The sequence below is a fragment of the Pseudophryne corroboree genome, chromosome 4 (genome assembly GCF_028390025.1).
Source record: "Pseudophryne corroboree isolate aPseCor3 chromosome 4, aPseCor3.hap2, whole genome shotgun sequence".
NCBI lineage: Eukaryota > Metazoa > Chordata > Amphibia > Anura > Myobatrachidae > Pseudophryne > Pseudophryne corroboree.
The window spans coordinates 227665646-227692938 of NC_086447.1; the positions used below are offsets into that span (position 1 = coordinate 227665646).

Here is a 27293-nt window from a genome sequence, read left to right on the forward strand (position 1 = left end):
TATGCAAAATGGCATATGCTCAAACCACTTGGTGATGCAGCTGGACCAGTCTGAAGCAGGTGTGTCTTCTGTATACTGTATGAAGGTCTTCACTACAGCTTCCATGACTCAAAATAAACCCCACGCATTTTACGTTTGATTTGTGGTAACACGAAGTAGTCGCACGGGAACAGGTCTACAGTGTACAGCAGATGACCAAGCTCCTGGATGCGTTCATGGGCCAGAAAATACACTACTTTCTTGGACGTGTGGGCAGGTGCATTGTCGTGTTAGAGAAGGCCACCATGACCATAAGTCCTTGGACGGCACCTGAAAATGTCTTCCAGCACCTGTGGCAGTCATTGATTGGCATACCAGTACCTATTGACCATGAGCTGCTGCTGCACAAGTAGTACGGTAGCTACATGAACAGTCTTAGCCGTAAAAACAGCCACTATCTCCTTGGCCACACTGCTCATGTCGGAACGTCTGTGGATCTAGATGATCACATGTCCACAGGAACTGTCCACAGCAGCATCTTATTTAAATAGGATCTATGGCATTTATAAACACAGAGGGCAAACACAGTATTTTTAAATGGGTTTCCAAATGGTAGATTTTGGAAAAGACGAAGAAATCCTATATGATAAATGACTAAAGCTGCCTCTGGAAGGGGGGGGTCAAGTGTTTTGTGCGCTGACGCCCACTAGATGGCGCCCAACGGAGCAATTCAAGCGCTGCTCTGTTCGGGCGCGCACGGCCACCGGCGCTGACATTACTGTTATGTTCCGTCATTTTGACGGGCTGGTAACTAGTTATATTTATTTTAGATACTGATTAGACCCCACACATGCCCTCAGACCTCTGTACACGTCCCATTATATAATGCCCAACAGATTCCCTCTTTCCATTTGAATTTTCATCAGACAGTATGCTTGCTCTCAGAACTCCTGACATGTTCCTTACAGTGCCTAATAAACCTCACACATGCAGTCAGACCTGGCCACATCATTTGTAATTTGACTCCTCCCACGTTCTCTGAGACCTCTGCACCTTTGTAACGAGCAGTAGTCTGCTCTGTGATGTCCCTGTTATAATAACAACAACACCAAACAGCCAATCAGGTAACCTCTCCGGACAAGTGCAGAGCAGACATTTGTTACATGGTAACTCCCTACTCTGTGTGCCCAAAGAGCTGCCATGCATCCTCAGTAGCTCTGATTTCCTGTGGCCAGAGTAGAGATGTGTAACTCAAAGGTTTGGTCCCGGTGGTGGAAGTAGTCTGGGCACTCAGTGTTTTAAAAACTAAAGTGTTCTGCGTGACAGCTAAACATTTTCTGATTAAAAGGGATTGGTGACCTTTATGTAACATGTATGAAATAATCAGTTTTACAAGTTTCTATATTGGCTGCAAAAACTATGCCCTTGCCCATTTTCTTGGGTTCTTAGTTGTTATGGAACATAGAGAAATGTATTTATTTTGATGTGACATTTTTTAATTGTTTTATAAGAGAGTTATAACAACATCTACCAAAGTGTACAGTACAATGCCATATTTCAGAGTTATCAGCGGCCCCGTACATAACACCCGAACAAGTCACGTGTAGCCACCTGAATGCTACAGATGTGCCCTACACCTAACGTGCATACCCCATATGGCTTGAAATGCCCGGCGCAGCCTAGATGCTCAGAGGGGAGTAGCATACTGTATCTTGCTTTCAATTTTGCATCTTCTATGCATCACCGCATGATCAGCATAAAGATGCTCATAGTGTACTAGAGCTACTAGGCTGCAACACAGAAAGGAACTTGGCATGAGGAAAAGCCATCTTTTGCCTCTGGCATCTGAGCCCTTTTTACACAGATTCTTGGGGAGATTCAACGCAGGTAATTAACAGCCTTAGGCTTTATTGGTGAAGGCTATTCATTTAGCCTCCCAACTTCTCCCAAAAGGCATGTTAATGCCCGGTAACTTCATGTGTTAACAGGGGTTATAGGGAATTTATGCACAGAATGCACAGAATCCGTAAAAAATTGTATGGGTTCTTGCATTAACAGGTTCGCGGGACCCGATGACTGCCAGCTAATTGGATAGCCCCGTGAGATCAATTCTCCCCTATATGTGCCTGGCACGACTGAAACCACAGTGTAAAAGGAAACATCTGTACATTGTAATCTCATGATCTCCTTTTAGTGATTCATGTCACCCATGTAGAAAGTTAGTCTCCTTTTAATTGCTGGCTAGTGAGGTCTTCTTATCTCTATGAATAACCAGCTATAGGTTAATCTACTGCTTGGCTTATGTGAAAAATTCATCCTGTTTATCTGCCCTCATAACTGTTTGTAGTGCAAACCCAACGATCTGAAGCATTGGTTCCCAAACTTTTTTGAATCAAGGCACTGTAGAGTATCAGAATTTTTTGCATGGCACCCCTAGTCCAAAACTTTCTTATTGAGAATTTAGAAAGAAATATTTTAACTTAAGTCAATTGTGTTTTATAGTGTATGTTATCCTTAGGTTCAATTGCGTGCTGTGGGACAAGATTTGCTTCTGTTTGTCTACATATTTTGTGATTGGCAGATACCAGCACTGGGTTTGCCTATTACATTGACAATAAATAATTTGAATTTATCCTGGACCATAAATCCAAGGCCCCCCACTAGTGCCCTGAGCCTCCCTAGGCACACCGTTTGAGAACCACTGATCTAAATATCACATTTTCTGTTATGTTCAGATTGTTTTGTCTTTAAAACCCTTAAAGGTTCAGCTTCTGTTTCTTCACCAGGTAAAACTGCTCTTCCAAATTGTGACCTGGGTGATCGTCCAAGAACAACTCTGATCATATGTCCTCTGTCCGTCCTGAGCAACTGGATTGTATGTAGGATTCTTGCTGAATTTGTTTGTTTTATTTTGTATAATGAATTTGCAACAACTTAAACTTGTGAATTTTGTGACCATTGCATTTAGGAATGAATGAACTGTTACTATACTATTTGCAATCTGAAAACATTGCATGTTAAAAAGATCTGATTGGACTACAGATAAATACGTAATACTTACTTTGTTTTGAAGCTGTTTAGCAGGGTTTCCCAACCACGGCCCTCGAGGTGCACCAACAGTCCACGTTCAAAGGATAGCCATACTTGAGCACATGTGCTTGATTTAGTACCTCCGTTTTCTCTATCGTCCTAAGTGGATGCTGGGGTTCCTGAAAGGACCATGGGGAATAGCGGCTCCGCAGGAGACAGGGCACAAAAGTAAAGCTTTTACAGGTCAGGTGGTGTGTACTGGCTCCTCCCCCTATGACCCTCCTCCAGACTCCAGTTAGATTTTTGTGCCCGGCCGAGAAGGGTGCAATTCTAGGTGGCTCTCATAAAGAGCTGCTTAGAGAGTTTAGCTTAGGTTTTTTATTTTACAGTGATTCCTGCTGGCAACAGGATCACTGCAACGAGGGACAGAGGGGAGAAGAAGTGAACTCACCTGCGTGCAGGATGGATTGGCTTCTTGGCTACTGGACATGAAGCTCCAGAGGGACGATCACAGGTACAGCCTGGATGGTCACCGGAGCCACGCCGCCGGCCCCCTCACAGATGCTGAAGCAAGAAGAGGTCCAGAATCGGCGGCTGAAGACTCCTGCAGTCTTCTTAAGGTAGCGCACAGCACTGCAGCTGTGCGCCATTTTCCTCTCAGCACACTTCACACGGCAGTCACTGAGGGTGCAGGGCGCTGGGGGGGGGCGCCCTGGGAGGCAAATGAAAACCTTTAAAAAGGCTAAAAATACCTCACATATAGCCCCAGAGGCTATATGGAGATATTTACCCCTGCCTAAATGTACTAAATAGCGGGAGACGAGCCCGCCAAAAAAGGGGCGGGGCCTATCTCCTCAGCACACGGCGCCATTTTCTGTCACAGCTCCGCTGGTCAGGAAGGCTCCCAGGTCTCTCCCCTGCACTGCACTACAGAAACAGGGTATAACAGAGAGGGGGGGCAGAATAAATGGCAATATATTAATATAAAAGCAGCTATAAGGGAGCACTTAATCATAAGGCTATCCCTGTCATATATAGCGCTTTTTGGTGTGTGCTGGCAGACTCTCCCTCTGTCTCCCCAAAGGGCTAGTGGGTCCTGTCTTCGTATAGAGCATTCCCTGTGTGTCTGCTGTGTGTCGGTACGTGTGTGTCGACATGTATGAGGACGTTATTGGTGTGGAGGCGGAGCAATTGCCAAATATGAGGATGTCACCTCCTAGGGGGTCGACACCAGAATGGATGCCTTTATTTGTGGAATTACGGGATAGCGTCAACTCGCTTAAGCAGTCGTTTGCCGACATGAGGCGGCCGGACACTCAATTAGTGTCTGTCCAGGCGCCTCAAACACCGTCAGGGGCTGTAAAACGTCCCTTGCCTCAGTCGGTCGACACAGACCCAGACACAGGCACTGATTCCGGTGGTGAAGGTGACGAATCAACCGTATTTTCCAGTAGGGCCACACGTTATATGATTTTGGCAATAAAGGAGATGTTACATTTAGCTGATACTACAGGTACCACTAAACAGGGTATTATGTGGGGTGTGAAAAAACTACCAGTAGTTTTTACCGAATCAGAAGAATTAAATGACGTGTGTGATGAAGCGTGGGGTGCCCCGATAAAAAACTGCTAATTTCAAAGAAGTTATTGGCTTTATACCCTTTCCCGCCAGAGGTTAGGGAGCGCTGGGAAACACCTCCTAGGGTGGACAAAGCGCTAACACGCTTATCAAAACAAGTGGCGTTACCCTCTCCTGAGACGGACGCACTTAAAGATCCATCAGATAGGAGGATGGAAAATATCCAAAAAGGTATATACACACATGCAGGTGTTATACTACGACCAGCTATTGCGACTGCCTGGATGTGCAGTGCTGGGGTAGTTTGGTCAGAGTCCCTGATCGAAAATATTGATACCCTGGACAGGGACAATATTTTACTGTCGTTAGAACAAATAAAGGATGCATTTCTTTATATGCGTGATGCACAGAGAGATATCTGCACACTGGCATCACGGGTAAGTGCTATGTCCATTTCGGCCAGAAGAGCTTTATGGACACGACAGTGGACAGGCGATGCGTAGAGGAGTTATTTGAGGTCGGTCTATCGGATTTGGTGGCCACGGCTACGGCCGGGAAATCCACCTTTCTACCTCAAGTCACTCCCCAACAGAAAAAGGCACCGACCTTTCAACCGCAGCCCTTTCGTTCCTTTAAAAATAAGAGAGCAAAGGGCTATTCATATCTGCCACGAGGCAGAGGACGAGGGAAGAGACAGCAACAGGCAGCTCCTTCCCAGGAACAGAAGCCCTCCCCGGCTTCTACAAAAGCCTCAGCATGACGCTGGGGCTTCGCAAGCGGACTCGGGGGCGGTAGGCGGTCGTCTCAAAAATTACAGCGCGCAGTGGGCTCACTCGCAGGTAAATCCCTGGATCCTGCAGATAATATCTCAGGGGTACAGGTTGAAATTAGAGACAGAGCCACCTCGCCGTTTCCTGAAGTCTGCTTTACCAACGTCCCCCTCAGAAAGGGAGACGGTTTTGGAAGCCATTCACAAGCTGTATTCTCAGCAGGTGATAGTCAAGGTACCTCTTCTACAACAAGGGAAGGGGTATTATTCCACTCTATTTGTGGTACCGAAGCCGGATGGCTCGGTAAGGCCTATTCTAAATCTGAAGTCCTTGAACCTATACATAAAGAAGTTCAAGTTCAAGATGGAGTCACTCAGAGCAGTGATAGCGAACCTGGAAGAAGGGGACTTTATGGTATCCTTGGACATCAAGGATGCGTATCTCCACGTTCCAATTACCCCTCACACCAGGGGTACCTCAGGTTCGTTGTACAAAACTGTCACTATCAGTTTCAGACGCTGCCGTTTGGTTTGTCCACGGCACCTCGGGTCTTTACAAAGGTAATGGCCGAGATAATATTTCTTCTTCGAAGAAAAGGCGTATTAATTATCCCATACTTGGACGATCTCCTAATAAGGGCAAGGTCCAGAGAACAGCTAGAGATGGGTTTAGCACTATCTCAAGAGGTGCTAAAGCAGCACGGATGGATTCTGAATATTCCAAAATCCCAATTAATGCCGACAACTCGTCTGCTGTTCCTGGGGATGATTCTGGACACAGTTCAGAAAAAGGTTTTTCTTCCCGAAGAAAAAGCCAAGGAGTTATCTGACCTGGTCAGGAACCTCCTAAAACCAGGAAAGGTGTCTGTACATCAATGCACAAGAGTCCTGGGAAAAAATGGTAGCTTCTTACGAAGCAATCCCTTTCGGCAGATTCCATGCAAAGGGATCTGTTGGACAAATGGTCAGGGTCGCATCTTCAGATGCACCTGCGGATAACCCTGTCGCCGAGGACAAGGGTATCCCTTCTGTGGTGGTTGCAGGAGGCTCATCTATTGGAGGGCCGCAGATTCGGCATACAGGATTGGATCCTGGTGACCACGGATGCCAGCCTGAGAGGCTGGGGAGCAGTCACACAGGGAAGAAATTTCCAGGGAGTGTGGTCGAGCCTGAAAAAGTCTCTTCACATAAGCATTCTGGAACTAAGAGCAATCTACAATGCTCTAAGCCAGGCGGAACCTCTGCTTCAAGGAAGACCGGTGTTGATCCAGTCGGACAACATCACGGCAGTCGCCCATGTAAACAGACAGGGCGGCACAAGAAGCAGGAGGGCAATGGCAGAAGCTGCCAGGATCCTTCGCTGGGCGGAGAATCACGTGATAGCACTGTCAGCAGTATTCATCCCGGGCGTGGACAACTGGGAAGCAGACTTCCTCAGCAGACACGACCTTCACCCGGGAGAGTGGGGACTTCATCCAGAAGTTTTCCACATGCTATTAAACCGTTGGGTAAAACCAATGGTGGACATGATGGCGTCTCGCCTCAACAAAACACTGGACAGGTATTGCGCCAGGTCAAGAGATCCGCAGGCAATAGCTGTGGACGCGCTGGTAACACCTTGGGTGTACCAGTCGGTATATGTGTTTCCTCCTCTGCCTCTCATACCAAAGGTATTGAGGATTATACGGCAAAGAGGAGTAAGACTAGTGGCTCCGGATTGGCCAAGAAGGACTTGGTACCCGGAACTTCAAGAGATGGTCACGGACGATCCGTGGCCTCTACTTCTGAGAAGGGACCTGCTTCAGCAGGGTCCTTGTCTTTTTCAAGACTTACCGCGGCTGCGTTTGACGGCATGGCGTTGAATGCCAGATCCTAAAAGGAAAAGGCATTCCAGAAGAAGTCATTCCTACCTTGATAAAGGCAAGGAAGGAAGTCACCGCGAAGCATTATCGCCGTATTTGGCGAAAATATGTTGCGTGGTGCGAGCAGCGGAGTGCTCCGATGGAGGAATTTCAACTGGGTCGTTTTCCTACATTTCCTGCAATCAGGATTGTCTATGGGTCTCAAATTGGGATCTATTAAGGTTCAAATTTCGGCCCTATCAATATTCTTCCACAAAGAATTGGCCTCAGTCCCTGAGGTCCAGATTTTTATCAAAGGAGTACTGCATATACAGCCTCCTGTGGTGCCTAAGGTGGCACCGTGGGATCTAAATGTAGTTTTAGATTTCCTCAAATCCAATTGGTTTGAACCACTAAAGAATGTGGATTTGAAATATCTCACATGGAAAGTGACTATGTTACTGGCCCTGGCTTCGGCCGGGAGAGTATCTGAACTGGCGGCTTTGTCTTATAAAAGCCCTTATTTAATTTTCCATTCGACATAGGGCAGAGCTGCGGACGCGTCCGCATTTTCTCCCTAAGGTGGTATCAGCGTTTCACCTGAACCAGCCTATTGTAGTGCCTGCGGCTACAGACGACTTGAAGGACTCCAAGTTGTTGGACGTTGTCAGAGCCTTAAAAATATACATTCAAAGGACGGCTGGAGTCAGAAAATCTGACTCGCTGTTTATACTGTATGCACCCAACAAGTTGGGTGCACCTGCTTCTAAGCAGTCGATTGCTCGTTGGTTTTGTAACAAAATTCAACTTGTACATTCTGTGGCAGGCCTGCCACAGCCTAAATCTGTTAAGGCCCATTCCGCAAGGAAGGTGGGCTCATCTTGGGCGGCTGCCCGAGGGGTCTCGGCATTACAACTCTGCCGAGCAGCTACGTGGTCAGGGGAGAACACGTTTGTAAATTTTTACAAATTTGATACCCTGGCAAAGGAGGACCTGGAGTTCTCTCATTCGGTGCTGCAGAGTCATCCGCACTCTCCCGCCCGTTTGGGAGCTTTGGTATAATCCCCATGGTCCTTTCAGGAACCCCAGCATCCACTTAGGACGATAGAGAAAATAAGAATTTACTTACCGATAATTCTATTTCTCGGAGTCCGTAGTGGATGCTGGGCGCCCATCCCAAGTGCGGATTATCTGCAATACTTGTACATAGTTATTGTTAACTAATTCGGGTTATTGTTTAGGAAGCCATCTTTCAGAGGCTCCTCTGTTATCATACTGTTAACTGGGTTTAGATCACAAGTTGTACGGTGTGATTGGTGTGGCTGGTATGAGTCTTACCCGGGATTCATAAATCCTTCCTTATTGTGTACGCTCGTCCGGGCACAGTACCTAACTGGAGTCTGGAGGAGGGTCATAGGGGGAGGAGCCAGTACACACCACCTGACCTGTAAAAGCTTTACTTTTGTGCCCTGTCTCCTGCGGAGCCGCTATTCCCCATGGTCCTTTCAGGAACCCCAGCATCCACTACGGACTCCGAGAAATAGAATTATCGGTAAGTAAATTCTTATTATTTCTCTAACGTCCTTGAGGATGCTGGGACTCCGTAAGGACTATGGGGGATAGACGGGCTCTGCAGGAGATAGGGCACTTTAAGAAAGCTTTGGACTCTGGGTGTGCACTGGCTCCTCCCTCTGTGCCCCTCCTCCAGATCTCAGTTTTACACTGTGCCCAGAGCAAGATGGGTGCACTGCAGAGAGCTCTCCAGAGTTCTCTGCCTAGAAGCATTTTTGTTTGGATTTTTTTTTTCTACCTTTTACTACTTTTTCACAGGGAGCACTGCTGGCAACAGGCTCCCTGCATCGAGGGACTGAGGAGAGAGGAGCAGACCTTCTTGTCAAAGATAGGCTCTGCTTCCTCGGCTACTGGACACCATTAGCTCCAGAGGGGGTGAACGCAGGTTCTTACTGGGCGTCCACCCCCGGAGCCGCGCCGCCGTTCTCCTCACAGAGCTAGAAGTACAGAAGACAGAAGTCGTCAGGCGGCAGAAGCCTTCAGCTTCACTGAGGTAATGCACAGCACTGCAGCTGTGCGTCATTGCTCCCATACACCTCACATACTACGGTCACTGTAAGGGTGCAGGGGGGGGGGGGGGGGCGCGCGCCCTGGGCAGCAATATAAACCTCTGCATGGCAAAAAGACTATATACATGTACAGGTGGGCTCTGTACATGTATATAAAAGAGCCCCCACCATATTTTACTAAGTTTGAGCGGGACAGAAGCCCGCCGCCGAAGGGGTGGTGCTTCTCCCTCAGCACTCACCAGCGCCATTTTCTCTCCACAGCACTGCTGAGAGGAAGCTCCCCGGACTCTCCCCTGCTTACACACGGTGAAAGGGTGCTTAAAAGAGAGGGGGGGGGGGGGCACATAATTGGCGGTTTACATATTATACAGCGCTGCTGGGGGAAAGCATTTTGTGTTGGTCTCCAGGGTAATTGCGCTGGGGTGTGTGCTGGCATACTCTCTGTCTTCAGGAAAGGGGTTCCCTGTGTGTGTGTGAAGTGTGTCGGTACGCGTGTGTCGACATGTTTGACGAGGAAGGCTCGCTTAATGTGTAGGGGGAGTGCTTGAATGTCAGGTCGCCGACGGCAACGCCGACACCGGAATGGGTGGATATGCTGAATGTCTTGAATGCAAATGTCAATCTATTGCATAAAAGGTTAGACAAGGCAGAAGCTAGGGATCAGTCAGGTAGCCAGTCCATGCCTGTCCCTGGGGCGCCAGGTCCTTCGGGGTCTCAGAAGCGCACCATATCCCAGATCGATGACACAGATACCGACACAGATACTGACTGTAGTGTCGACTATGAAGATGCAAAATTACAGTCGAAGGTGGCAAAGGGTATACGGTACATGATTATTGCCATTAAAGAGGTTTTGCATATTACTGAGGAATCCCCTGTCCCTGACACGAGGGTGCACATGTATAAAGGGAAAAAGCCTGAAGTCACTTTTCCATCCTCATTTGAATTAAGTGACTTGTACGAAAAGGCTTGGGAATCTCCGGATAGGAGACCACAAGTTCCCAAAAGGATTCTCATGGCGTATCCTTTTCCACAAACTGATAGGATACGCTGGGAATCTTCGCCAAAAGTTGACAAGGCGCTGACACGTTTGTCCAAAAACGTGGCACTGCCTTCTCAGGATACGGCTTCCCTCAAGGAACCTGCTGATCGCAGGCAGGAAATTACCTTAAAGCACATTTACAATCATTCCGGTACTATTGCTCGACCAGCTATGGCGTCGGCCTGGGTTTGTAGTGCTGTTGTGGCATGGGCAGATTCCTTATCTACGGAAATTGACACCTTAGATAGGGATGCCATTCATATGACCATAGAGCATATCAGAGATGTTGCCTTGTATATGAGGGATGCTCAGAGAGACCTTTGTTTATTAAGCTCCAGAATAAATGCTATGTCTATTTCTGCTAGGCGGCTCTTGTGGACCCGACAGTGGACGGGAGATGCCGATTCAAAGCGTCATATGGAGTCCTTGCCTTACAAAGGGGTGGAGTTGTTTGGAGACGGCCTCTCGGATCTTGTCTCTACGGCTACGGCTGGTAAGTCAAATTTCTTACCTTATGTCCCCCCGCAGCATACAAAAAAGGCACCTCATTATCAAATGCAGTCCTTTCGTTCCAATAAAAACAAGAAGGTACGGGGATCATCCTTTGTTGCCAGAGGGAAAGGCAGGGGAAAAAAGCTGCACACAGCTAGTTCCCAAGAGCAGAAGTCCTCCCCTGCGTCTGCAAAGTCCACCGCATGACGCTGGGGCTTCCCGAAGGGAGGCAGATCTGGTAGGGGCTCATCTTCTGTTTTTCAGCCACGTCTTGGTCCACTCGCAGGTGGATCTCTGGGCGTTAGAGATTATTTCTCAGGGATACAGGCTGGAATTCGAAGACTTGCATCCTCGCCGATTTTTCAAATCGGCTCTGCCGGCTTCCCTGTCAGAGGGGGAGCTAGTGTTGGCAGCAGTCCAAAAATTGTGTATTCAACAGGTGAGTGTCACAGTTCCTCATCTCCAGCAAGGAGAGGGATATTACTCAACCCTGTATGTGGTCCCGAAACCGGACGGTTCGGTCAGACCCATTTTAAACCTGAAATCTCTGAACCTGTACTTGAAGAGGTTCAAGTTCAAAATGGAATCACTCAGGGCGGTCATCGCCAGCCTGGAGGGGGGGGATTGGATGGTGTCCCTGGACATAAAGGATGCTTACCTTCATGTTCAGATATTCCCCCCGCATCAGGCGTTCCTGAGATTTGCAGTGCAGGACTGTCACTACCAATTTCAGACGTTGCCGTTTGGGCTTTCCACGGCCCCGAGAATTTTCACCAAGGTAATGGCGGAAATGATGGTGCTCCTGCGCAGGCAGGGGGTCACAATTATCCCATACTTGGACGATCTCCTCATAAAGGCGAGATCTCGGGAGAGGTTGCTGGACAGCGTGTCTCTGTCCATGAAGACGTTGCAGATACACGGCTGGATTCTCAATATACCGAAGTCCCAGCTAGTCCCTACAACGCGTCTGACCTTTTGGGGCTGATTCTAGACACAGACCAGAAAAAGGTTTTTCTTCTGATCGAAAAGGTTCAGGAACTCATAGCCATGGTCAGGAACCTATTAAAACCAAAAAAGGTTTCAGTGCATCCGTGCACGCGGGTCCTGGGGAAGATGGTGGCTTCCTACGAGGCCATCCCTTTCGGCAGGTTCCATGCAAGGACTTTTCAATGGGACCTTTTGGACAAGTGATCCGGGTCCCATTTACAAATGCATCAAAGGATCACCCTGTCTCCCAGGACCAGGGTATCTCTCCTGTGGTGGCTGAACAGTGCTCACCTACTAGAAGGTCGCAGGTTCTGCATTCAGGACTGGGTCCTGGTGACCACGGATGCAAGCCTCCGAGGCTGGGGAGCAGTGACACTGGGAAGAAATTTCCAAGGTCTCTGGTCAAGCCTAGAGTCTTGTCTCCACATCAACGTCCTGGAGTTGAGGGCCATATACAACGCCCTGCGTCAAGCGGAGGAATGGCTTCGGAGAAAACCGGTTCTGATTCAGTCAGACAATGTCACGGCAGTGGCTCATATAAACCGCCAAGGCGGAACAAGGAGCAGATTGGCCATGGCAGAAGCGACCAGGATTCTACGCTGGGCGGAAGGCCATGTAAGCACGATATCAGCGGTGTTCATCCCGGGGGTGGACAACTGGGAGGCGGACTTCCTCAGCAGGCACGACCTGCATCCGGGAGAGTGGGGACTTCATCAAGAAGTCTTCGCACAGATCACGGATCGTTGGGGACTGCCTCAAATCGACATGATGGCATCCCGTCTCAACAAAAAGCTAAAGCGGTATTGCGCCAGGTCAAGGGACCCTCAGGCGGTAGCGGTAGACGCTCTGGTGACACCTTGGGTGTTCAGATCGGTCTATGTGTTTCCTCCTCTTCCTCTCATACCCAAGGTGTTGAGAATAATACGAAGAAGCAGGGTCAGAACAATACTCATTGTTCCAGATTGGCCACGGAGGACTTGGTATCCGGAGCTGCAAGAGTTGCTCGCATGGGATCCGTGGCCTCTTCCTCCAAGGCAGGACCATCTGCGGCAGGGGCCCTGTCTGTTCCAAGACTTACCGCGGCTGCGTTTGATGGCATGGCGGTTGAACGCCGGATCCTAGCGGAAAAAGGGATTCCGGAGGAAGTCATTCCTACCCTGATCAAGGCTAGGAAAGACGTGACGTTAAAACATTATCACCGTATATGGCGGAAATATGTTTCTTGGTGTGAGGCCAGAGCTGCTCCTACGAAGGAGTTCCATTTGGGCCGTCTACTTCACTTCCTTCAAACAGGAGTGACTTTGGGCCTAAAATTAGGGTCCATAAAGGTCCAGATTTCGGCCTTATCCATTTTCTTTCAAAGAGATTTGGCCTCTATTCCTGAAGTACAGACCTTTGTGAAGGGGGTGCTGCATATTCAGCCTCCTTTTGTGCCTCCGGTGGCGCCTTGGGATCTTAACGTGGTGTTGCGTTTCCTCAAGTCACCTTGGTTTGAACCACTCAAAACTGTGGAGTTGAAATACCTCACGTGGAAAGTGGTCATGTTGTTGGCGTTAGCTTCGGCAAGACGTGTTTCCGAATTGGCGGCTTTATCACATAAAAGCCCATACTTGGTTTTTCACGTGGATAGGGCAGAGTTGAGGACTCGCCCTCACTTTCTGCCAAAAGTGGTCTCATCTTTTCATGTGAACCAACCTATTGTCGTGCCTGTGGCTACACGGGACTTGGAGGATTCCGAGTCCTTGGATGTAGTCAGGGCTTTGAAGATTTATGTGACCAGAACGGCTAGAATCAGGAAGACTGAAGCTTTGTTCGTTCTGTATACGGCCAACAAGGTTGGCGCTCCTGCTTCAAAGCAGACTGTTGCTCGCTGGATCTGTAACACGATTCAGCAGGCGCATTCTACGGCAGGATTGCCGTTACCGAAATCGGTTAAGGCCCACTCCACTAGGAAAGTGGGCTCTTCTTGGGCAGCTGCCCGAGGGGTCTCGGCATTACAGTTGTGCCGAGCAGCTACTTGGTCGTGGACGAACACCTTTGCAATGTTCTATAAGTTTGCTACCCTGGCTGAGGAGGACCTCCTGTTTGCTCAATCGGTGCTGCAGAGTCATCCGCACTCTCCCGCCTGTTTGGGAGCTTTGGTATAATCCCCATGGTCCTTACGGAGTCCCAGCATCCTCAAGGACGTTAGAGAAAATAAGATTTTACTTACCGGTAAATCTATTTCTCGTAGTCCGTAGAGGATGCTGGGCGCCCGTCCCAAGTGCGGACTTTTTCTGCAAGACTTGTATATAGTTATTGCTTACATAAGGGTTATGTTATAGTTTTTCGGTTGAACCGTGGCTATGTTGTTGTTCATACTGTTAACTGGGTAAGTTTATCACAAGTTATATGGTGTGATTGGTGTGGCTGGTATGGATCTCGCCCTTAGATTTACAAAAATCCTTCCTCGTACTGTCCATCTCCTCTGGGCACAGTTTCCCTAACTAAGGTCTGGAGGAGGGGCATAGAGGGAGGAGCCAGTGCACACCCAGAGTCCAAAGCTTTCTTAAAGTGCCCTATCTCCTGCAGAGCCCGTCTATCCCCCATGGTCCTTACGGAGTCCCAGCATCCTCTACGGACTACGAGAAATAGATTTACCGGTAAGTAAAATCTTATTTTTTTAGCTGACCATTTGTGCTCAAGCATAGGTATCACTAAAACTTGGACTGTCAGTGTGCTTTGAAGAACGATGTTGCGAAAACTGCTGTATAGTTTATTCTAAACTCGCATTTCAGTCTACAAGAAGTTAGCCATATTCTGTGAAGCCAAACATTAGCAAACTGGAGAATCTCCCCACCTAACTTCCATCGGCTCCCATCTTTAGTATATTAGTTTTCTGCTGCGGAGTACACTGGGCTCCACAAGGAATAACATGGGGGTGTAGATTAGAATCTTGAACCGAGGCACCAACAGGCTCAAAGCTTTGACTGTTCCCAAGATGCACAGCGCCGCCGCCTCTATAACCCCGCCTCCATGCACAGGAGCTCATTTTGTAAGTTGGTGCCATGCAGTAAGCAGGCATACAACAGGGGGGCTGCTCAGGCAGCCCTAAGAAAGCTATTTTCAGAAGAAAGAAGACTTCAAGGGCTGCAGCAGTGTTAGATGTCAGTCAGACATCCCCTGCTGCAGCTCCATCACTCCCCCAGCGGCGCTGTATACTCCCGCGCCCTGGTTGCCGGGTAACTACAGCGGAGGCTCCAGTGTTCTTCTATGTCAGTCACACACTCGCCGCTGTCTCTTGGATCGCGTGGCCGCATACAGGGGGAGGTAAGAAGTCTCTTTGGCACGCTGTAATCGTGATCCTGCGCGGCCGGTGGGAGGCGGGCCGCGCGCGCTGGCGTGGACACTGTAAGGGGCAGCTGCTCCACTAGTCATTGGGACACTGGGCACAGGTTGGTTTTCTCTCTAAAACAATTTATGTACAGCCCGCAGAGCCTGGTGGAGAAGCCAGCAAGGGGAGTCAGGCCTGACCTGTAGCCCCTCCCCCAGCCCCAGGGCGCCATGTAGGCAAATGTTCCCACCTTGGAGTTGCATATCTCTCTCCCTCACTTCCTGTCAGCCGCCATTACAAAGAGCTGCGCTGTTCCTGGGACTGCTTGGGCAACTCCTCCTCTGTAAAGCCGCCTGCACGTCAGCGCTGTACATTTTACAGGACACTTAAGTATTCTACCTGTCAGTGGACAGTGTTAGAAAGAGTACATATAGTCAGGGTTCTGTGGTACTATTACCCTGTGATATACATCCAGTTTAACTGTGTTTTGCTATATCTCTTGTTCACACACACACACACACACACACACACACACACACACACACACACACACACACACACACACACATATAGCAATACTTAGTATTACTTTGTATTGCTAGTCCAGTGCAGTCTTATTGTGTTATATAACTTCTACATTGTATATTGTGACTTTATGTTTGTGTGCATGTAGCGTGGTTGCCATTTCGTGTATTTCACTCAGCCTGCTACACCTATATTCTGTAACCTGAGGGGGCTAATTGCGTCAGATTTATTAACTAATATAGGTGTTTCACAAGATATACTTACTGTGTATTTTTCTATGGTGTTTATAGTCACCATATATCTCTTGGATTCCCTGTTTGTGCTGATACACTACACTGGGAGTTCTTGCTAGATATAGTGCTGCTAATATTGTACCGGGTTGCCTGATCGGAACTGGGGCTGATCCCACATTGCGTGGAGGTAACGCTGCAGACACTTTTGAGGAAAACATGTCAGCAGAGAGTTCAGGTTCAGGGGGTTCCTTACCCCCCAGTGGAGTTGTGGCTGCGGGGGTCCACAATGACCCACCATGGATTACCTTCTCCACGTTAATAAATACGCTGGTAACTAAATTTACGCCCCCTATGGGACCTCCTATGCCAGTGCAGTAATTTATGGTCCCTACAGTTAATCCGCCATGGGCAGATCAGATATCATCTCAGTTACAGCACTTGAACCAATCACTGTCTAAAAAGAAGTCTCACTCTCGCCCTCCTAAGACTAAGACGTCTTCCAAACGGGCTGCTACTTCCTCACAATCCACCACTGTTCCTGACACCTCCTCTGATGAGGATGGCGCATATACTGACTCCACGGACACTGATTCAGATGTTTCAGATGGGGAAGGACGGTCACAGGTGGATGTACCTGATTTGATTGAGGCTATCAGGCTGATTCTTCAAGTTTCTGATGAACCTGAGCCTGAGGTTGTTTCAAAAAATCCGGACAGATTTAAACGTAAGAAAGTGGTTAGACAAGTTTTACCTCATTCTCATCACCTGGCTGACATACGTCAGGAATCCTGGGAAAATCCAGGAACAAAGTTCACACCGCATAAGAGACTGTTGGCTCGCTATCCTCTCTCTGCGGAGCTATGTAAGAATTGGGAAACTCCTCCGCCTGTGGATTCTCAGGTGGCGAGGCTAGTGGTTTCCTCAGCTCTGCCAGTGACTACCGTCACCTCTCTGAAGGAACCGATGGATAGACGTGTGGAGGGTTGTTTAAAGGCGATTTACACCCTAAAACGGGCTGTGCATAGGCCAACCATTGCAGCAACATGGGCTGCTGAAGCTGTTGAAGCATGGGCTCAGGAGCTGGAGGCGGAACTGCCTTCTAATGCTTCTGATCATGCTAGAAAATGTCTCTCATATATCGCCACGGCTTCTCATTATCTTAAGAAGGCGGCTTCTGATGCCGGGGTGCTGGCGGCCAAGGCTGCTACTATGTCCACCTTGGCTCGGCGTATCCTTTGGTTGAGATCCTGGTCTGTGGACATGGATTCTAAGAAAACCCTGGAGGTGCTCCCTTTTAAGGGAGACATTCTTTTCTGAGAAGACCTCAATAAGATTGTGGCTGACTTGGCATCTGCTAAAACAGCTTGCCTACCAAGTACGGCACCTTCTGCGCCGAAGGTTAAAATTACTTTCCCTCAGCCCTTTCGTCCTCCAGAAAAAGCAAAAGGTCAGGCGTACCCGAAACAAGCTCGTGCATGCAAACCTGCCAAGCCTGCTTCCAAAACAGACAAGCCTGCCACATGACGGAGCGGGCCTCCCTCTGGGGGATCCCAGGGTGGGGGGCCGACTTCTAGGGTTTGCCCAGGAATGGTTGAAGACCACTTCAGATGCCTGGGTGCGGGAAGTCTTCACTCGAGGTTACGCCGTATCCTTCAAGAATCGTCCCACTCATCGATTTTGCCTAACAGACGTCCCTTCGGATCTGGTGAAGGCAACAACGCTTTATTCAGTGGTACAGTCCCTCCTGGTTCCTGCTCGGAGCATGCTGCACCTGGGAGCGTTGTTGGACACTCACACCCAGAGGTTGTTCTTGTCTCAGGAGAAAATCCTAAAACTTCAGGACAGGATTCGATGCTTCCTATCTCGTCCGCGTGTGTCGATTCATTGGCAATGCAAGTGCTAGGTCTCATGGTGTCGGCTTTCGACATGGTGGAGTACACTCAATTCCATTATCGCCCTCTACAGAAGCTAATTCTGGCCAAATGGGACGGCCTGCCTCACCGGATCTGATCTCAAATGGTCTCCTTGTCTCCGGAGGTCCAACTGTCACTGAGCTGGTAGCTTCAGGACCAACGTTTGAGCAGGGGTCGTCCTTTCTGGATCTCCAACTGGGTACTTCTGACGACGGATGCTAGTCTGAGAGGTTGGGGCGCGGTGTTGGAGCAACACTCCCTTCAGGGTCGGTGGACCAAGGAGGAGTCTCTCCTCCCAATAAACATTCTGGAATTGCGGGCGGTGTTCAGTGCTCTGAACTTGGCCCAGCGTTTGATACAGAACAGACCTGTTCAAGTACAGTCTGACAACGCCATCGAAGCCGCATGGCAGTGAGGGAAGTATCATGAATACTTCAGTGGGCACAATGCCATCTGCCAGCCATATCGGCAGTATTCATTCCAGGGGTCCTAAACTGGGAAGCGGACTGTCTCGGTCGTCAGGACGTACACGCCGGAGAATGGAGCCTCCATCCAGAGGTGTTTCAACTTCTCATGGACAAGTGGGGCCTTCCAGATGTGGACCTGATGGCGTCTCGACACAATCACAAGGTTCCGGTCTTCGGAGCAAGGACAAGGGATCCCCAAGCAGCGTTTGTGGACGCACTGGCAATTCCATGGGACTTTCGGCTGCCGTACGTGTTATCTCTGGTGTCACTCCTGCCCAGGGTAATACGGAAGTTCAAGCAGGAAGGAGGAATCCTACTTCTGATCGCTCCGGCGTGGCCCAGACGGCACTGGTTCTCCGATCTACAGGGCCTCTCGTTGGTTCGTCCCCTTCTACTCCCACAAAGACCAGACCTCCTCGTTCAGGGTCCTTGTGTTTACCAGGACTTGGCCCGTCTGGCTTTGACGGCGTGGCTCTTAAAGCTTCCGTCTTGATGGCCAATGGTTTTTCTGAGGCAGTCATTTAAACGATGTTGAAGGCCCGTAAGCCGGCTTCTGCTTGGATTTACTATAGGGTCTGGAATTCTTACTTTGCTTGGTGTGCGTCTCATAATCATGACGTTTTCAAGTTTAGTACGGCTAAACTTTTGGCCTTCCTACAGCAGGGACTGGGTTTAGGCATTCGTCTGGCCTCCCTCAAGGTTCACATTTCTGCCTTGTCGGTTTGGTTTCAGAGAAAGATTGCTACCCTACCTGATGTTCATACTTTCACTCGGGGGGTGTTGCGGATTCAGCCTCCTTATGTACCGCCTGTGGCCCCTTGGGATTTGTCGGTAGTTCTGGAGGCCTTGCAAGAGTATCCGTTTGAACCTCTTGCGTCTGCAGACCTTAAGTGGCTTTCCCTTAAGGTTTTGTTTTTGCTGGCCATTGCCTCGGCTAGAAGGGTCTCGGACTTGGGTGCCTTATCCTGTAAATTCCCCTACCTGATTATTCACCGTGACCGGGCAGTTCTTAGAACGTGCCCGGGTTATTTACCCAAGGTGGTGTCTTCCTTCCACCTTAACCAGGAGATTGTGGTTCCGGCCTTTAATTCTCCTGAGTTGTCCTCCAAAGAGCGTTCTTTGGATGTGGTACGGGCTCTCCATATGTATGTGAAGAGAACTGCCTCCGTTAGGAAGTCTGATTCTCTCTTTGTACTGTTTGGATTTCACAAATGTGGTGGCCTGCTAGCAAGCAGACCTTGGCCAGATGGATTAGAATGTTGATTGCACATGCTTATGTACAGGCTGGTCTTCCAGCTCCTGCTACCATCAAAGCCCATTCTACTCGGTCGGTTGGACCTTCTTGGGCGGCTCGCCGTGGTGCGACCCTTGAACAATTGTGCATGGCGGCTACATGGTCCTCAGGGAACACGTTCATAAGGTTCTCTGCCTTCGATACTTCTGCCTCCCAGGATGCTTCCTTTGGACGCCAGGTTCTTGTGCCCGCTACAGTGCATCCCCTCCCTTAAGAAACTGCTTTAGGACATCCCTGATGTTGTTCCCTGTGGAGCCCAGTGTACCCCGCAGCAGAAAATGAGATTTATGGTAAGAACTTACCGTTGTTAAATCTTTCTGCTCCACAAGGCGCCCACCCTGACACACTTAGCTTCTTTGGGTTGGTATGGCATTAGCCGCTGACGCCCTCTCCTGTAGTGAGTGTGTGGCTACTAATGATTGTCGTCTCTGTTACCTGCTACTGCATTGGACTGGTTAACTAAACTGAGCTCCTGTGCACGGAGGCGGTGTTATAGAGGAGGTGGCGCTGTGCATCTTGGGAACAGTCAAAGCTTTGAGCCTGTTGGTGCCTCGGATCAAGATCCTACTCTACACCCCGATGTTATTCCTTGTGGAGCCCAGTGTACCTCGCAGAAAGAGATTTAACAACGGTAAGTTCTTCCCATAAATCTCATTTTTTTTTGTGGTCTTATTAGAAGGTGGAGTGCATGGTGTTTTCCCTGTGACTTAAAAACTAAATAAGAACTGTAGAAGAATCAGTCAAACATTAGTACATTTCTCAAACATTATTGCAGTTATGCTTCAGTTGACAACCAAAACACAAGGGATCTCTCGCCAATACCTCCAGCCTCGATATGATCTATGTCATCACTGCTAATAGCGGGGAAAGGCATTGTGGCAGCTGCATGCCTCTGTTGCTTGGTGCATTGCTTTCATTCCGGCTGTTTGGACTTTGAAGCTGGTGCTGATTTTATCGGCCTGCTATTGTTGCTGAAGTTATAGGTAACTGAAGCAGCCACCTGTGCTTAGTGGGTAGGTCAAGTGACTGGGATCATCAGTCATTGACTACTGGCACTTGACAGTCCGACTTCCTCTCCCTGACTACTGAGCTGGGGCACCTGTATGAACTGTGGAGCCCTCTCCGTCTCCCAGGACAGAATGGGAATATAATTTAATTCTTCTTCTGGAACATACTTATTATTATTGACAGTTATTTATATAGCGCACACATAGTCCGCAGCGCTTTACAGAGAATATTTGGCCATTCACATCGGTCCCTGTCCCAGTGCAGCTTACAATCTATATTCCCTATTACATGTACACGCGCACACATTCATACTAGGGTTAATTTTGTTGGGATCCAGTTGACCTACCTGTATATTTTTGTATTGTGGGAGGAAACCGGAGTACCCGGAGGAAACCGACGCAAGTACGGGGAGAATATACAAACTATGCACAGGTTTAGCCATGGTGGAATTCGAACCCATTATCTCAGTGCTGTGAGGCAGTAATGCTAACTATTACACCATCCGTACTGCCCTACTTGTTTCTCCTTTGTTTTTTCTGAGGATGCTATATTGCTGTCCACAGACAAGATACTTTTGTTTGGTTCACCTTGATTTCCCTAGCCATCAGGCACCTCTTAATCCACAGGGGACACTATATGGCAGATTTCTAGGACATTAGATTCAAATCCAGGGCTCATAAGTGCTCGGCTTTGGTGATTTGGAGAAGAGATCAATCAGTTCAGGTTCTACAGCTGGAGGACTTTCTGGATATAAGTGATGCAAATTTGTCAGTGATGATAAAAGCTGCCTGTGTTTTATTTCTGTTTCCGATCCTTAGTCTGCCTTCTGCTCCCTATATTTGCTATGGTCATGGAGTTGATAGTGGCCCTCCCATCCTGATCTACTGTAAGTATCAGAGGTCAGCAGGGACCAATCCATCCCTGAACTTTGCAACCGCAGACACTTTCCTAGTACTTGCTAGCAGCAGGGAGATCGTCTGTGGATTGAGAAGGTACACTCCGTGCACATGTTGCTGCTCCTTTCCTAGCTGTTCCCCTCACACATGTGCAGTACTGTATTGTTTCTCACAGGGACCTTTTTGTCCATGACAAAGGTTTCTTTTGGTGCGATATGTAATACTGGCAGTCGGGATGCCAGCGGTCACATGAACAACAGCGGCATCCCGACACTGGATCGGGTGAGTATTTTAACCCTCCTCTACTCTAACCCTAACCTGGGGGTGGTGGCTAGGGCTAGCCCTCGGCAGTGTCTCATATTGCCAACACATACACACACCACCCCCACCCCCCATAGTACCTAACCCTAAAGCCAAGCCCTGCTGCCGAGCCCTAACCCGTAACCCACTACCTTCAGGATGTTGACTGCCGGTGTTGCTGCGCTGGTCTCCTGAGTGGTGTCGGTCATATGACTGCCAGGATGCTGTTAATTTCACTATAAATCCTACAGGGAAACCTAGAACAGTCGTCACCAATTCATTTGTTGACACCCTTATTTCTAGTGTTGGACAAGTGATGGATGGACCTTGTAAATTTGTCCCAAGTGTGAGATGATGTAGGCTGATGTGCGCTGAGGGAGCTTGTAGAAAGAAAGATGTTCAGTCATTGCTATGTTCGCTCAGAGTGATCCAATGCTGGATCTTTGGGCGCAGCAGCGGATCACACAAGCATGCAGGAGGCGTCTATTTACACAAGATGCCTCCTGCAGCATTTCGTACATAAGCTGCATTCATCTCTGAATCAGGACCTATATTCATAAATTATTCTAATAATACTGTTTAAATGATATAGGACAAGACATTTGGGGGTTGATTGGTTTATTTATTATTTGCAGGATCAGTTTGAGCAGCATGTTAAAGCCGATGTGGATTTGAGTATCTATGTGTACTATGGGCCTGAGCGCAGCAAAGATCCAGACGTTCTCTCTCGGCAGGATGTTGTGCTCACTACTTACAGTGTAGTAACTCATGATTATGGAGTAAGTATACTGACCTTTGTTGTAAAGCTATTCATATGTTGAATGTTTTTCTTCAAGTAAAGCATTTTACAAATGATGGAACATATCAGAAAACTTGTGTGTACAAAGGTAAATGCAATAAATTATTAAAACCCATAACAACCGATTAGGTCTAACTGTTATTTCCACTGTACAAAATAGAATAGTAAAGCAATTATCTGGTAATTAGATGAGGGGTTTAGTTCCTGTACGCAAGTTTTTGTGTATGGGGTACAGTATATTTACTAAAGTGCAGTTTTTAGCAGTAGTGATATTGCCCATAGCACTTTAGTAAATATACCCTGATGTTCCACAAAATCTTAATGAATAATTCGTTTTAAATGCACTGCTGTATAAGTTAGCAACAGTCCAGAAATGTAATTTTTTTCTTATTATTTTAAGCTATTCTTTCCTAATACATAATTTTCATTGAAACATGATTGCGTATGTAAAACAGTTAATAATTATTAAATAAAAATAGTTTAATCCCAAAAATAAAAGCAGCAGCACATAAAATGCACATTATGTGCCATCAAAACGGCATGGGAATGCTCATAATGGTGGCAACATTGCTCACCTTATCTTGCACCATTATAGTGGTGTGATATAAACTAAGATGTTGGGCTGCGTTTTATCTCTTACAAAGACTTTTCCCCATAAGCCAGAGCTTCATACTGGGAACCTGGTCAATGGGCGTCAGCACCAAGCTTCTACTGGTTTTGAAAAGTCTCAAAGTAAAAATCCAATACAACAATTAACAAATCATTCCTTAAATATCTGTGCTGATATGAGTGGTTAGAGTAAGGAATCTTCTTTTTCGCTAGCATCTGTAAGGGATATTGGAGACACATTAGTACGATGGGTATAGACAGGGTCCAAAGGAGCCAGTGCACTTTAAATTTCTTCAACTGGGTGTGCTGGCTCCTCCCCTCTTTGCCCCCTCCCATAGGCAGTTTAGAAAAAAGTGCCTTTAGGAGAGGATTCACACTGCTAGCTCCAGAGTTTTTCATTTTATTTTAAACTTTTGTTTATTTCGGTATGCTGTTTGGGCAACAGTATACCTGCGCCATGGGAGTTAGGGGGTGTGGTCACTGGCCTTGCGAGGTGCAGAGCCGCTTCCCCGCTGCAGGAACACCGTCCTGAGGGGTTATTTGTTCAGCGGGGCACTGCGCCTTGGCTGTCGCAACCGCTGCCCGCCGCACACCCCTAACAGATGCCTGAAGGTGAACGTCCTGGGGGGGACCCGCTATAGCCCCTGTGTGAAACTGGCTAGCGGTGGGCTGAACTAAGCATTCATGCGAGGTTACAGCATGTTTTGGAGACATGGCCAGTATAAATATTTCCTCTGTGGGGTACACTGGGCTCCACAAGGAATGACATTGAGGTGTAGAGTAGGCTTTTGATCCAAGGCACCAACAGGCTCAAAGCTTTGACCTTCTTCCGAAGATGCACAGCGCCGCCTCCTATATCACCCCGCCTCCGTGCACAGGAGCTCAGTTTTGTAGTTGTCGCCCTGCAGTAAGCAGGCAGTCAACAGGGGGGCTGCTCCTGCAGCCCTAAGAAAAAGCTATTTCAGAAGAAAAGAAAATCTGAAGACTTCAAGGGCTGCAGCAGTGTCTGGATGTCAGTCAGACATTCCCTCCTGCAGCTTCATCACTCCCCCAGCGGCGCTGTATACTCCCGCGCCCTGGTTGCCGGGTAATTACAGCGGAGGCTCTGGTGTTCTTCTGGTAAGTCACACACTTGCCACTGTTCTCCCGGATCGCGTGGCCGCATACAGGGGAGGTAAGGGGGTCTCTTTGGCCCGCTGTAACTGCGATCCGGCGGGGCCGGTGGGAGGCGGGCTGCGCGCAATGGCGTGGACACTGTAAGGGGCAGGGGCTCCACTAGCCACCAGGGCACTGTGCACAGGTCGGTTTTCTTCATAAAACCGTTTGTTTAACAGCCCGCAGCGCCTGGTGGGGAAGCCAGCATGGGGGATAAGGCCTGACCTGTAGCCCCATTTAGGCACGTGTTCCCGCCCTGAAGCTGCATCTCTCTCCCTCACTCCCTGTCAGCCGCCATTACACGGAGCTGCGCTGTTCCTGGGACTGTTTGGGCAAAATCCTCCTCTGTAAAGCCGCCTGCACGTAAGCGCTGTGCATTTTACAGGACACTGAAGTATTCTAACCTGTCAGTGGACAGTGTTAGTTAAGAAAAAGTGCATCCAGTCAGGGTTGTGTAGTACAAATACCCTGTGATATACATCCAGTATTTACTGTGTTTTGATATATATAATGTATGTATGTGTATATATATATATATGTGTGTGTATGTGTGTGTATATATACATATATATATATATATATATACTGAGTATTGCTTTGTATTGCTAGTCCAGTGCAGTCTTATCGTATGATTTAACTCCTGCATTGTACATTGTGACTATATATATATATGTGTGCATATAGCTGCTGCGTGGCTGCCATATTGTGTATTTCACTCAGCTTGCTACCCCTATATTCTGTAACCTGAGGGGGCTAAGTGCGTCAGGTTTATTAGACTATATAGGTGTTTCACAAGATATACCTACTGTGTATTTTTCTCTGATTTCTAGTCACCATATGCCTCTGGAATTCCCTGTTTGTGCTGAAATACACTGCACAGGGGGTTCTTGCGGTATTGTGCTGCTGGTGAGTACTGTGTTGCCTTGCATTGAGCTTTTGATTATGTCAGCTACGGAGGGCAACAGTGCTGGGGCTGATCCTACATTGCGTGGTGATGACCCTGCAGACACATTTGAGGATAACATAGCAGCTGAGGGTTCAGGTTCTGGGGGTTCCTTACACCCCAGTGGGACTGTAGCAACGGGGGTTCAAAATGACCCACTTTGGGCTACCTTCTCCACGCTATTGAATATGCTGGTAACTAGATTAAAGCCCCCTATGGGACCTTCTGTGCCAGTACAACTGCTTATGGTCCCCGCGGTTAACCCGCCATGGGCATTACAGCAATTGAACCAATCACTGACTACTCAGAAATCTAAAGGGGGGTACTCATGGAGCGATATTCTAAGCAATCTGACTAGATTGCTTAGAATTTAAGCATTATCGCTACGTGTGTACCCCCTACAGCGATAGCTATCGCTGGTGCTACATTGACCTGCCGTGCAGGCCAATCTAGCAGGTCGCTCACTTCACCCGCTGGGTGAAACGAGCGGCCCCCCATCTCCCCCCGCACGCTCAGCACACATCACGCTGTGCTGAGTGGCGGGAGAGATGTGTGCTGAGCGGTTCGCTGTGTGTGTGGGGGTGTTGGTACGCGCGTGTCGGCATGTCTGAAGCGGAAGGCTCATCTAAGGAGGAGGTGGAGCAGATGATTGTGGTGTCTCCGTCGGCAACGCCGACACCTGATTGGTTGGATATGTGGAATGTTTTAAATGCAAATGTGACTTTATTACATAAGAGATTGGACAAAGCAGAGTCCAGGGATAATACAGGGAGTCAATCAATGGCTTTGACGGTGTCACAGGGCCCTTCAGGGTCTCAAAAACGTCCCCTATCCCAAATAGCAGACACTGATACCGACACGGATTCTGACTCCAGTGTCGACTACGATGATGCAAGGTTACACCCAAGGGTGGCCAACCAAAAGTATTCATTATATGATTATTGCAATAAAAGATGTTTTGCATATCAAAGGTGACCCCTCTGTTCCTGACACGAGGGTACACATGTTTAAGGAAAAGAAACCTGAGGTAACGTTTCCCCCATCTCATGAGCTGAACGCGCTATTTGAAAAGGCTTGGGAAACTCCAGACAAGAAACTGCAGATTCCCAAGAGAATTCTTATGGCATACCCTTTCCCTGCATAGGACAGGGTACGGTGGGAATCCTCGCCCAGGGTGGACAAAGCTTTAACACGCTTATCCAAGAAGGTGGCGCTACCGTCTCCAGACACGGCAGCCCTCAAGGATCCTGCTGATCGCAGACAGGAAATGACTTTAAAATCAATTTATACACATACGGGTGCTTTGCTCAGACCGGCAATAGCATCGGCTTGGGTTTGTAGTGCGGTAGCAGCTTGGACAGATACCTTGTCAGCTATATTGATACCCTTGATAGGGATACCATTTTATTGACCTTAGGTCACATCAAAGACGCAGTCTTATATATGAGAGACGCTCATAGAGATGTTGGGCTACTAGGTTAGAGGGCCAACGCCATGGCGATTTCGGCTAGACGAGCACTGTGGACCCGCCAATGGACGGGTGATGCCGACTCAAAGAGGCATATGGAAGTTTTGCCTTACAAGGGTGAGGTTTTATTTGGGGAAGGTCTCGCGGACCTGGTTTCCACAGCTACCGCGGATAAATCTACTTTTTTGCCTTATGTTCCCCCACAGCAAAAGAAAACACCACAGTATCAGATGCAGTCCTTTCGGTCGCATAAGTCCAGAAGAGGTCGAGGCTCTTCCTTCCTCGCCAGAGGTAAGGGTAGAGGGAAAAGAATGCCTGCTACGGCTAGTTCCCAGGAGCAGAAGTCCTCCCCGGCTTCTACTAAATCCACCGCATGACGCTGGGGCTCCACCGAGGGAGTCAGCGCCGGTGGGGGCTTGTCTTCGACTCTTCAGGCACGTGTGGGTTCAGTCGGACGTGGATCCTTGGGCGATGGAAATTGTATTCCAAGGCTACAAGCTGGAATTCGAAGACGTGCCTCCTCGCCGATTCTTCAAATCGGCTTTACCAGCTTCTCCCCCAGAGAGGGAGA

General features: G+C 48.4%; 1 protein-coding gene across 1 annotated transcript in view; it reads left to right on the forward strand.

Annotated features, from left to right (window-relative positions):
• The window catches only part of HLTF (helicase like transcription factor), a 479436-nt gene that overhangs the window by 336834 nt on the left and 115309 nt on the right, over positions 1 to 27293 (forward strand). Inside the window, exons 13-14 of the mRNA XM_063915956.1 lie at positions 2766 to 2854; positions 22384 to 22527. Coding sequence (XP_063772026.1) covers positions 2766 to 2854; positions 22384 to 22527 — 233 coding nt within the window. The remainder of the gene's footprint in view (positions 1 to 2765; positions 2855 to 22383; positions 22528 to 27293) is intronic.